Source organism: Aythya ferina (genome assembly GCF_964211825.1).
Source record: "Aythya ferina genome assembly, chromosome: 13".
Taxonomy (NCBI): Eukaryota; Metazoa; Chordata; class Aves; order Anseriformes; family Anatidae; genus Aythya; species Aythya ferina.
Window position 1 is genome coordinate 5722756 of NC_140311.1, and position 12053 is coordinate 5734808.

Here is a 12053-nt window from a genome sequence, read left to right on the forward strand (position 1 = left end):
TGTGTTTAAGGTGATATGTACCTCTGGTACAGCCGTAGTAAAAACATGGATCTTGTAGATGCAGTACTGAGAATGCTTTGTTCTTCAAGTTCCTTACTCCATCCCTGTGCTCTTCAGAGAGCAATTACAACCCTAAGATTTGCCATCACCAGTATATTTTCACTTTAAGAATCACAGGGGCATTCCTATCACTCCAGTTCCCTCAGCCGCTCCTCATAGGACTTGTGTTCCAGAAACCTCCTTTGGGACCTATATGTATTTTTTAATACCGATCAGATACTTGCATTGAACCATTAAGTCATTTATATTTGTTTTTAACTGAAATTCTTACATCAGGTATACAGTTACAGTAATAACAGTGTATCTTAAATATATACCATCTACTTACACATTACTTTGTCAGATTGAGTCATATTTGCAATGATTTCAGGAAGTTATACTATTTTATCTTTATTGACATATGTATACCAAGTGTCACAGTTCTGTGCTTTTTTGTGGTTAGAAATTTCATATTTTTATTTTAGTGAAAGTGAGGAACCATATCAGTCTTCAAAACTAAAAATGGATGCAGAGGATAAATTTTATTTACTAGTGATATTTTTTTACTGTGTTTACTTTATATGTTTTACAAATGATAGATTCTCTATTGTGTTTCCAGACTGTGTTAAGAAGAACTGGGGGAAAGTAAAAGCTTTATTTGCATTCTGAATTTTTGAATAGATTTGATATCAGTGCACTTCGAATGCACTGCATATTAGAACTCTACTGCCATGGTAGGAGGGGTGGAGTGGAGTGATAGCTTTATCCCCACTAGATTCCAGGACACTGATATTCAGTTTTTTTTAACTAATTATAATTATATTTTTTTTCTTGATATACCTACTTCTGTATGCTCATTGCTGCTTATATAAATAGTTCACAAATTTGTCTAAGCAAATGTGAAGCAGAAGACTTAGAGGAAGGACACATATGTCCTCTCGAGTTGTGATTTTGACAAGGTAATTTCAGCTGAAGGGTGTTTTAACTGAACTACGCATTAGTTATTTCTTCAGCTGTATCTTCAATTAAAAAGAAAACAAAAACAAACAAAAAACATCGCTACAGCCTCTCGGGTCAGAGCAATAGTAATAGGATTCCTATATTTTCAAGCCCTGTAAGGGTGCAGTTCTATAACCAAGTAACAGCAAGAAAACTTTCACACAGATGCGTAAGTCACTGGAACATCCAGGTCAGAATTAGTTGCTTTTCTGTTTCTTGGTGCGAGAGAGCAGAAGACTGCAGTGTGGCCAGAATCAACAACTGTCCAAGAACTTTAATTCCTAGCTATAAAAATAATTTCAAATTTGCCAATATTATAAAGACCAGGTTACTCAATTCACTAGTATTTTGTGCTTTGTGGAGTGTCTCGTTTAATTGAGATGCCATATCAGCCAGTTGACACAGTACTTACATAAATCCTACTAAGCATTCAAAGATGTGGAATGAGAAATGTAATATAGAAGATCTCTCAACTCAATATAAGCTTTGAAGTGATTTACAACGGACAACATAAAAAATCAAGTGATTGTAAGCCTCAAAAGACATACACATTTCCAAATACAGGTGTTTCATACAAAATCAAGATGGACTGATAGTAGACAAAATAAATATATACCTTCAAAAATAAATTAAAATAAGTAAATTAAAATAAATAAATTAAAATATTAAATTAAACATTAACTTTTGAATTTAATATTTAATATTACTATTTAATTTTATTAAATCAAATATTAAATTAAATATATGAATTAAAAACAAACAAAAAACCAAAACGTTAGGAACTTACTCAACATATACTCTTCTTTTTGCTTCAAAAAACATATACGTTATACCTATTTATGCCTATGTTATATTTATGCCTATTATTTTTCATAAATAGGCACTCTAATAGATATAGAAAGGTTAGTCGGTTCTCGGTTAATCAATAATAAAACATTAAACAACAATAAGATCTTTTCAGCCTATAATTTATTTTGAAGTAATTTCCATCAAGTTTCTTCTTTAGTTGAAGTCAGTGGATTTTATATTACTTGGCATTCAAATGCCCATACAATTGGGCTGTTTTTAACAGAAAAGATGGTGTAGTGGCTTGAGTCAAAGATAGCTTTTGTGATTTTTTTCTATAACAGCAGCATGATGGAGAAGATCTTAAGTAGTGCTCGGCTGATGACACAAATCAAAATTTCAGAGAAATATTTTCAGAATATTTCATTCTTCCCTATATGTGACACGCTCAAGCATTTTTGAGGAAGACATTGACATGCAACTAAAAGTAGATGCTTAAGAGCTGATGAAAAAAAAATGTGATTTGAAGAATCTATTATCAAAATGTTTAGTTGCCTAGTTGAAAATTAATCTTTTCTCTACGGCTTGCCAGCTCTATGAAAAGAGAACATTCTTTATTTTACAGCAGTGGTCTACATTTTTGTGAGAGCTGTAGTAGGCTGGGCTATATGTTTATATAGTGTTTTCATGACTTCCACGTGACTTAACATCTGCAAAATCCCTGCAATGTTGCTTCTAAGTGAACAAAAGAGGAAAAAAGAACTGAAGTCAGCTTTCAAGGAGCTGAAAAACGTGCAACAGCAATTCTGATGCAAATGTTATTTAATCAGAAGCAGTTTTGCTCTTCACTATGTCTGATTACCATGGTGATTAGAATCACCTTTTATCTGAAGTTATTGGGATAAAAGATAGAATGAACTTGCTTAGTCCCAATTCGTATTGAATAAATTATTTTGAAGACACATTAACATTGTTCCCTAATGCAGATGAAGATAACAGAAATTAAGTTCTATGCTACTGGTTGATGGATATTCCTGCTTTCCCTTTTTAAGTACCGTTTTATAAGAATTCATCTGCCATTTATTCACATTGCTATGTACTAATATCAGCAATAATTCAGTTGTTTCCTTGAAAAGTTTACACTTGCATTGGCAATTGCAGGGTGCAATTCAAGAAGGACATGCTTGTTTTTTTACTGACTGTATGCTTTCTTAATTGCTGTGTTCTTTCTATGTCCTTTAGCATAAACAGAAATACATACTAACTTTATTATGAGATGCATATTATGTTGACAGTATCTTAGCCTTAATCCTTTGAGTTTGTTTCGGCTAGTGATTACGAGAGGTACCTGGTATGGTAAAACATGAGGCATATTTACATTCTGTTAATTATTCGTTTATGGTGCTGGATGCCAATGAGATCAGTGTTAGAATTCATTTGTGAAGTCTTTGTTTCATATTGATGTCAATGGTCCATTTGAATATGCTGCATTCTTCCTGAAATGTAATCTTCACAGAAGAAAGGAAAAAAATAAATGGAGATTTACATTATGGTCAAAAATATCAGTAAAAGTACAACAAGGCTTGATACTTTCTTCTCCAATTACATGAGTTGCTCAAAAATTATAAGCTGTGTTTATGCAGTATTTTGAAGCCACATGGAAAATGGGGGGAGAATCAAAACTACTGTAAATGTTGCTGTTAATATAGATCAAAACCATCTCAAGAGATGCAAATAGATGGAAGCATGGACTGGTAGACAAAAAGAAATTAGAAATGAAAATATAATCTCAAATTAAAAAAAAAAAAAGTAATGGAAAACTTCTGTTTATGAACAGAAGGTAGGCAAAATGAAAAGATTTCATGGGGGTAAATTGTCATGGGAAAAAAACAAAATCATTAGACTGAAATCTAGTCGGGATAATTACAGGTGAAGAAAGGCAGTGCTATTAGATTCTTTCACTTAAAATAAGGCTTCTTTGGAAGTGTTTACTGGACAGTAGCAAGTGTTAACTTTTAATATATGCAAATTCAACTTTCTTTTTCCTTGGTAGAAAAAGTATTCTTATTTTCAAAAGCACGTATTGTTACTTTCGAAAATACTTTATATTCTTTATCCAATATAATTGCTATTTAAATTTATATTCATCTATTTTGTAGAACTGCCAATGTTAAAAACCATTTCTGCAATAATTAGTTGATCAAATAGCTTTTTCTATAGTGCAGAAATCAGGATAACAGAATTGCTCGTTGAACTGTTGTGAAATGGAACTGCGTCCCCATTTAAACTGGGGACAAGGTTGGTGTCTAAATTTTGTCTCAGTGGAATGATTGTTTTCTCTGTGGTTATAGTATCTCATTTGTAATAGGATTGTTAAGATGCTGTCTTAACAACAGTAATTTCCCTAATTATGTGGGAAAGAATACCATGTTAATGAGCCTCTTTTTACTGTATGATTAGTGTTAAAACATTCTTCCCAAAATTGTTTAATAGTTGTATAGGTAAAGTTAACTTCATGAATTAAGTAATGTTCATTTGCCAAAATATATAAATGTATATATACTTAAAAGGTTAAATTCTGTAAGACATCAAATGATGCTTATTTTAGTGATAAAAGTGGATTTCTTTTTCTCAGGTATAGATGCCAAATTAAAGTAATTTGAACGTTATGACATTAATTTCATGGCTGTTTGTTAGTTGTACAGTCAAACTTTGAACTTGAAATTTCTGATCACTGGTGACTTCTGTAATCCACTGGGAGAAGTTTAAAAAATAATAATAAAGTAACGATATTTATTTTTTTTAATGTGCAGCGGAAACAAAGACTGCTTCTGGATTAGTATGCAGAGTATACATTTTTGTTGGAAGCAGAAAGTTGCATAATGTTTGCAAGTTTTTTAGTTTTTATATGTATTTTTGTGTTTTTTTCTTAGATAAAATATTTGAGTCATTAACTATCAGCAATTTTTAAGTGATTTTCTAATGCTAAAAGTGCTGTGTCAGCTAATTATGTCACTTACAAGTTGCTTAATACCGTAACAGAATTGTAACCATTGAAACAATAGTGGAACTTCATTATGGATATCTTCAATTGTTATGGTATTTTTCTCTCTCTTTTTTTGGAGCCACACAATCATTTCCTTGTCACACAGAGGCAGTGTCTGTGCACACGTGTGTGCGTAAATCATCCTTGCAAGGGGCAAATGATCCCCAGGGGTAATATTTATACATTTCACTTAAATACATTCCTGTTGAAGTAGACCTTGACCACTGTGACATTTTCTGAAAATAAGTGTGCACGTTTCAGAAATTGTTTTTAGTGGTCTGCCAGTGTAACAAAGCACATTTTTCTCATTCTATTAACTTGACATAAGCCTGAGGTCAGGTTATCATAAACAATATGCTTAATTGGTATGTAAGCAAGGATTTCCCTTCTTTTGGAAACTGACATGAGGTATAGGTTCATTTATCAGTCATACCGTCCAAACTTGCTCTCCATTTAATTAGAAAGTAAATAACAGTCATGAGATTGTATTCTAGTGCAAAATGCTAAGGAAGACTGCTTCCTGAAGATATTTATTATGCTTGCAAAATGAATTTAGCAGATGAATAACATACAAATGTATGAAAACATAAATACATACTTGCCAAAAGACACTGAAAATTGACCTTCTTAAGTGAATATATTGCATTTTAGAATCCTAATACTAGTTACGAATACACAGTCTTTTTTTTTTTTCCAAAGTTTATAAAGGACATGGGTTTGACTCATGAAAGAGCAGTGAACCATTTTGGTAGTTCCACTGTTGAAACGTAACTCATCAGAAGTGCTAACAAAGCAGGACAATATAGTGCAAGATGTGATTAGGAGTATAAATTTGAAACCATCTGGAGAAGCAGGCAGGTAGATACGTGTTACCTAAAGTGGCATTTGATAAGATTCTTTCACTAAGGGCCTAGATTTGAGAAAAACTTCCTGCAAAGTTCCAGAAAGCTTCTGTCCAAATGGCCATGCAATTACTTACGTTTGTGTTAATTTAAGTTAGTTTACAATTAGCGCATTTGAAACCCAAAGAGTACAACCTGTTTTGCAAATACATTGCCCTTACTGGAAAAGGGAGGTGCACCAGTAAAATACAAGGGCGTTCTCTTCACGATCTTCATGATCACGTGAACTTCAGCATGAACAAATCAAAGGGAAGACAGCAGAACACTCTAGAAATGAGAACATGTTCCCAGGGGCTCTTGGGAGCCAATTCAGATTTACAGCTACTGCTCAGAAGAAGCCAAACAGGCAGGAGATGGACCATGTTTTGCATGGATGGTCTGACGTGTTCTGATTTCAAGCAGTTTCTGTAATCTATTCTCCAGAGCGACTGAAGTGACTTAAAAGACCTAAGCTATTCTGCTGTGTTGTTTTACCATCACCAGTCAAAAGTGCTATCCCAGTTATTATATTTCGTTTTAAAATTGTAGTAGCTAACCCGCTTTGGGTTGGAAGGTGACTTAACATCTAGTTCCAACCCCTTGCTGTGGGTAGGGACACCTTCCACTAGATTAGGTTGCCCAAAGCTCCATCCACCCAGGCCTCAAACACTTCTAAGGATGGGCATCCACATCATATTTTCATGGACAATTTTGATTAGGAATAAGTTAATTTAGAAACTTTTTTTTGTTTGTTTGACTTAGCTGATTTGTGTCTGCAAACTGTTGCAGGCTGTATTAAAATAAATCAAGGAGGTAGCTTGTAATATGTGAAGTACCTCAGCAAAAACTGTGGGTGAGGTCTGAAACTTCTACTGAATATTATTATTTATGAATTTTAATGAAGGCTGACTAAAAATGCAATACTTTGTCCAGTTTCCATTTAGTCAACTGACAACTTTCATTAAGATGCAGTGATGAGAGCATATCCAGCATAAATTTCACTTTGAGAAGTTAAAAATCTCATCACTGTGTTCTACAGCTTCTGTAGTTCATGTCTCTTTGTATTGTATATTTTGATACCCCAAAATAGGGTGTTCTTTAGCAGTCGCAGTAATTAGCAGGTAGAATAGCACACTCAGCAGAAAATGTGGAATGCTGTGTAAACATCTATGGAGTATTGAAGTTTTTTTGCATACATTCTGCCAATTTTTTTTATGAAGGTCAAATGATTGTAATTTTTCTACACATAAAATATTCTAACATGCTAACTAATGCTATGTGTATTGCAATCATATTATTCATTAGATGTTTCAGATCAACATGGAGTATAATAGTTTGGTTAAAATGTATTTACAGATCTCTGATTTAGAAAATAAATTTAATGCAGAACCAACAATAAACCATTGAATAAGCATGTGTATGGTAAGGTAGACAAAGAAAATTAAGAAGATTTTCTGTACAGGAAGACTTGTATTTCAGTCTTCAGGTTGTTACTCTTGTTCTGCTCCTTTCCATCTGGTGTTGAAGATAAGTTTATATATGTGGCATATTATACTTAATAGTTGAAATTACATTGATATATAATTTAAATTTACCAAGTAATTATACTGATAGTCATTATGTAGAAATTAGAACCAGGTATTGATTTAGGATTTGCATGCTCTTATATCAGGTCTGGATTTAATCTAATGCATCTAAATGTAACTGGGAACCGGGGCAGAATACCTTTTGCCTTAATAAGCTGTTTTTAAACTTTAGCATTTGAGAGCCTTGAATGTACATTTAAACTCCTACATTTTGTGCAAGTCAGAAGTATCTTCCAGTAATGTAAATCTTTTGCATAAAGTAATTATCTTCCCACTCTTTGGTGGAGTAATTTGTATTATCCTGAAGTCTGAGAGAGATAAATAAAATGTTCACCTCCTACCTGCTGAGCCTAGTCTATATTTTAGCTTTGGATTATAACACAGATGTGAGCAGGAAAATAAGTATTCATCAACAGTTTCGTAACATTGCAGCTTTGACTACTTTTTCTTGTGGTGTGCTGTGATCAACTTTTATTAACAGTCTGAAATGCAAAGGAAGTTCACAACTTAAATATGTAAAAAATAAACCTTCTACTTGTTTTTATCATACTGCACCGTAAAATCCAGCAATTTAAAAGCAGCAACTTTGCTTCAGTTTGCTTCAGTGGGAAGGGGGGAACCAAATAGAAAACCAAGAGGAAGATTTGGCAGAAATAGAATTCAGCTTTTACGAAGTATTGCACCTCTTTGTTTCACTGCATTTTTTTTCCTCTTTCTTTTCTTTACCTTGCCTTAAGGTCATCCATGGTATTCTTTTACGTGAGTAGCAGTGTAGTATGTGGCTGGTAAAGATTCAGTGCATCATAAAAATAAGATACAACACAAATATATATGCAGTACTACAATATTTGGGGTATTCAGTTTCATCAGATTTTCCGTGTGCTTTGATTAAATCCCAAAAAAAGTGGCCTGTTTCTACTTCAGGATGTTCTTAAAGGAATTTTAGCAGTGAAGCTACAGTCATTCAACAGCATCTGTCTGCATGCTGAAAATGTCATCAATAATGCACAAGATCATGTCTTGAAGAGCAGTAGGATTGGCATAAATTTTACTTAATGGAGCATCATATAAAAACTAGGCAGGGATACCTGAAGCGCTGACAGCATCCATTACATAAAGACGTATGTCTGTTGCTTGGAAGTGTTATGTAAGCTTTTTTTTTTTTTCCTTAACATTCTGATTTCAATTGCACTGGGATTAATAATATCTTTTTCCTATTTTCAGAGGGTGATGAGACAGGAGTGATGGATAGTCTGCTTGAGGCCTTGCAGTCAGGAGCAGCATTCAGAGATCGCAGGAAACGAACACCAAGGGGACACGGTAAGATGATTTCTTAAAACTTTTAATTATGAACTGAGTGGAGAAAAGTTATTTTGCCAAGACTTAAAAACAATTTTCTCTGGAAACCACTGAGCTACTGTGAAAATTCAGTAGGAATTCATTCTTTTTGGTCATAGATTTTTAAATATAGTTTTATATTCAGGTAACTGGAGGCTCTGAAATATAACAAGGGTTCTTCTGTTTCAAGTGTAATTTAAAAACATGACTGCACAAAGCAAGTCTGTCTTAATCATTAAAACCATAAGTATAATCAGTTTATTGTAGGCAGTGATGAAAAATGTTAACTTCTTACACCAGGAAGAGTTTGGTATAAGAATATAGCTGGTCATCATTTTTAAGCACAAGTCTTAAATATGTTCTTGTTTGGTTGGAAGATGTACTCTGTGTAGCTGTGAAAGTCGATTTACAATAAAAATGATCTACTTTTTTGAAGAAGACAATAGTATTCTACAGGTGTAGTCTGAACAACTAGTGCTTCCTGCAAGTTAGGTCGTGAGGAAATTTGAGAAAGAGCTAAGCAGTTGCAGTGTTTTCTCTTTTCCATTCTCCTCCCCTTACAAGTATGCCTGTTGCATACAGTTTGTAAATAGCATTTACTATATATTTACCTTTTATTAAAGCTCACGGAATGCTCTATTTTCCAATTTTTTATTTAAAATATATTTTACATTTTAAAAAAGAAACACACCAAAAAAAAAAAAAAGTACTAAAGCAGGCTTTAACCTAAAACCTACTTAGACTAGATTCTCCAGGTTTTTACATGGGTGACGCCCTTAAGCATGAAGGGAATGAAGAGGGTCTGAAAACACCTCACAATTAATAAGTATATGAACATAAAGACAAAAAAATAAGGAATTGCATACGTTTGAATAATTTTCATATTGTTTTCTCCTGTGTTATTGTGGTTATTACCTTTCACTGGAGAAAGTATTTAAAACTGATTAGTTTCTTTCAATTTGATCCTTAGATCTTGGTACTTAAGAGATTCTTGACACATTGACACAGTGAGGTTATGTAATACTTGGAAAAAAAGGTGTGAGGTTTCCAAAAAATATATATATTTTTTCAGTAAAGTACTTATGAATCCTTGGTAAATTAGAGAAGTGTGTTGTGAACTTTAGACTTTGTGTGTGTGTTTTATATTGCTTTGTATAATTCTGAATTGTTGGTTGCCATTTTAATTTGTTTTTTCTAAAACAAGACCTTTATCTGAATAAACAAAGTGATACGAATTCTAAACATGTCCTTCAAAAAGGTGCAATTTAATTGTTAACTCATTACATCTGAGTTTCTGTAATTCACCTAAAGCATTTAAGAACTTACACAATGTAATGTGCTAGGTAATGCACACAAGTGTCTTTGTGTTAAGTAATAACTTACACAAGGTAATGCTAAATAATATGCCATTTGCTTTTATTGGTGTAAGTGCTTCTAAATCCATTTCAGTGTAGTATGTCAAGTATGCTTTGTTAGCTTTTCTGGAAAAGCATTACATGGAATTTTACACTGAACGTATCAGAACACTCTTTCAAGCTTTTTAACACATCTTTTTTTTTTTTTTAAATTAACACTGGCATTACTGCAGTCATCAAATTCTTCTGAGATCCAGAAATATAAGGCTCTACATATATGAAATTTCAAGCATAGCAGAATGCCTGTTTGCTTTTGCACTAAAAATGCATTGCTTGTTAATGATTATGGAAATACTGAAGATTATGCTGCAGCCCCATGACATCTGTAAGTTGCATCATATAACATCTGAGTTTATGTAAGTGAGATGCAGGGCTGTGCCCAATGCTTCAGATGTTGAAATTGTTTCTTTCTTTAAAGTTGTTTTTGCCTTTCATCATAGGTACCTGAAACAGCTATAGAGTATATCTTATGGAGTATTTTTTTCTGAGAGCTGACTTGACACAGTTTTTTCTGAAGCTCTTAGAACCTTTGTTTAGGATTCCAAAACCCTTTGGATGTCTTACATGTTGGAATAGACCTTTAGAACTAAAAGTTTTTATGAGAACCAGAAGAAATGTTCATAGTGACTAGCCTCTCAAAAAAAAAAAAAAAGTCATCCAGAATGAGAATGCCAAGGTCATGTGGTTAGAATTTTGTATAACTTCGCAGGAGTTATGTATAAGTTACTCACATTTAGGAATATTGATTTATTTTTAATTCACACTCTTCCATTTTAATAGGTATGTCTTGCTAGATGTTAAGGCTTAAATTTCTTGAGATTGGTGGCTGAATTTTGGCCACATCTCTGTGTGGTACCTGAAATTAGAGAAACCACTTTTACACACTTAAAAAGGATGTTTGTGTACTCATTTACCAACTACTTGAGTACTAATGAATAGTATGCAAAGCTAGCAGTCCACACTAGAGAAAGAGGCCAGATGGACTTCCTGGAAGTGTTGGGAACGGTCAGCCAAGAGAAAGGGGTGGGGATTAATCTCAAGATATGAGATTAAATGAGGATAGTGGTGGGTATTACTCTGTGTTCACTGTATCTATCTGAAAATCGAAAAGCTTTTTACGGCAGTGGACGCTACTCTCCTTCCTTCATTTAACAGACAAGTAAATGAATGATGCATTTCTGAAGTCTTTCTAAACTAGCATACACCAGCATTGGTGCTGCAATCTTTCTCTGGCAGCCTCTTTTTCTCTCTTTTTCTTTTTTTTTTTTTTTTTTTTTTTTTTTAAGCTTGTAATCAAAGGTATACCTGACTTTCATTTTGTGATTAGCCTAAGCAAAAGGACTTCATGGCAGGCAGTAATACCATTGATTTCAGAACTCCAACTAACGTAGTTAGTAAAGAACTTCTGTATCAGGTGTGGTAACATACTTTGAAATCATACTGGTATTCAAAGTTTTGCACATGAAAGTTGTCACTAAAATAAAGTGCCTACCTGTTTGGAATTCTAGAATTTTGTGATTCTTTCAATTTCAGTTGATCAAGAAGTAATGGTAACACTGGAATATTTTGACTCTCTAAAGGGTCTGTTTTTTATGCAACAATCCATGCATAATTCCAGAGCCGTTTGCAGGCATAAACAGCCTGAACATCAAGCTAGTCTGAAGCCAAACAACTACTAGCAAGTTTTTTAAATGGTCTTTAGGTTTGTCTAATAAAATGCTGATCCCAGCCCAGCAAAGATCTTGAGTGGCTCTGAACTACTGCACCAGTGCATAAACTATGCTGGCTTCTAAGTCACCTGCAGTGTAGTAAAGCCAAGTCCATTTGTCTTCAGAAGACTCAATATGTATTTTCAGTAGTGGAGGTACTAAGAAGATTTATTTGTGCGTCAATAAAATAACTTTAAAAAGTGTTAGGTAGTATCATTTTTTACTGATGTTTTAGGAATACTGAAATGATATTG

General features: G+C 33.4%; 1 protein-coding gene across 5 annotated transcripts in view; it reads left to right on the top strand.

The window, feature by feature from the left end:
• The window catches only part of DIAPH2 (diaphanous related formin 2), a 222071-nt gene that overhangs the window by 124835 nt on the left and 85183 nt on the right, over positions 1-12053 (top strand). For all 5 annotated transcript variants that reach the window (XM_084534184.1, XM_084534187.1, XM_084534183.1 and 2 more), the window contains one exon: positions 8562-8657. In XM_084534184.1, the coding sequence (XP_084390310.1) occupies positions 8562-8657 (96 nt within the window). The remainder of the gene's footprint in view (positions 1-8561; positions 8658-12053) is intronic.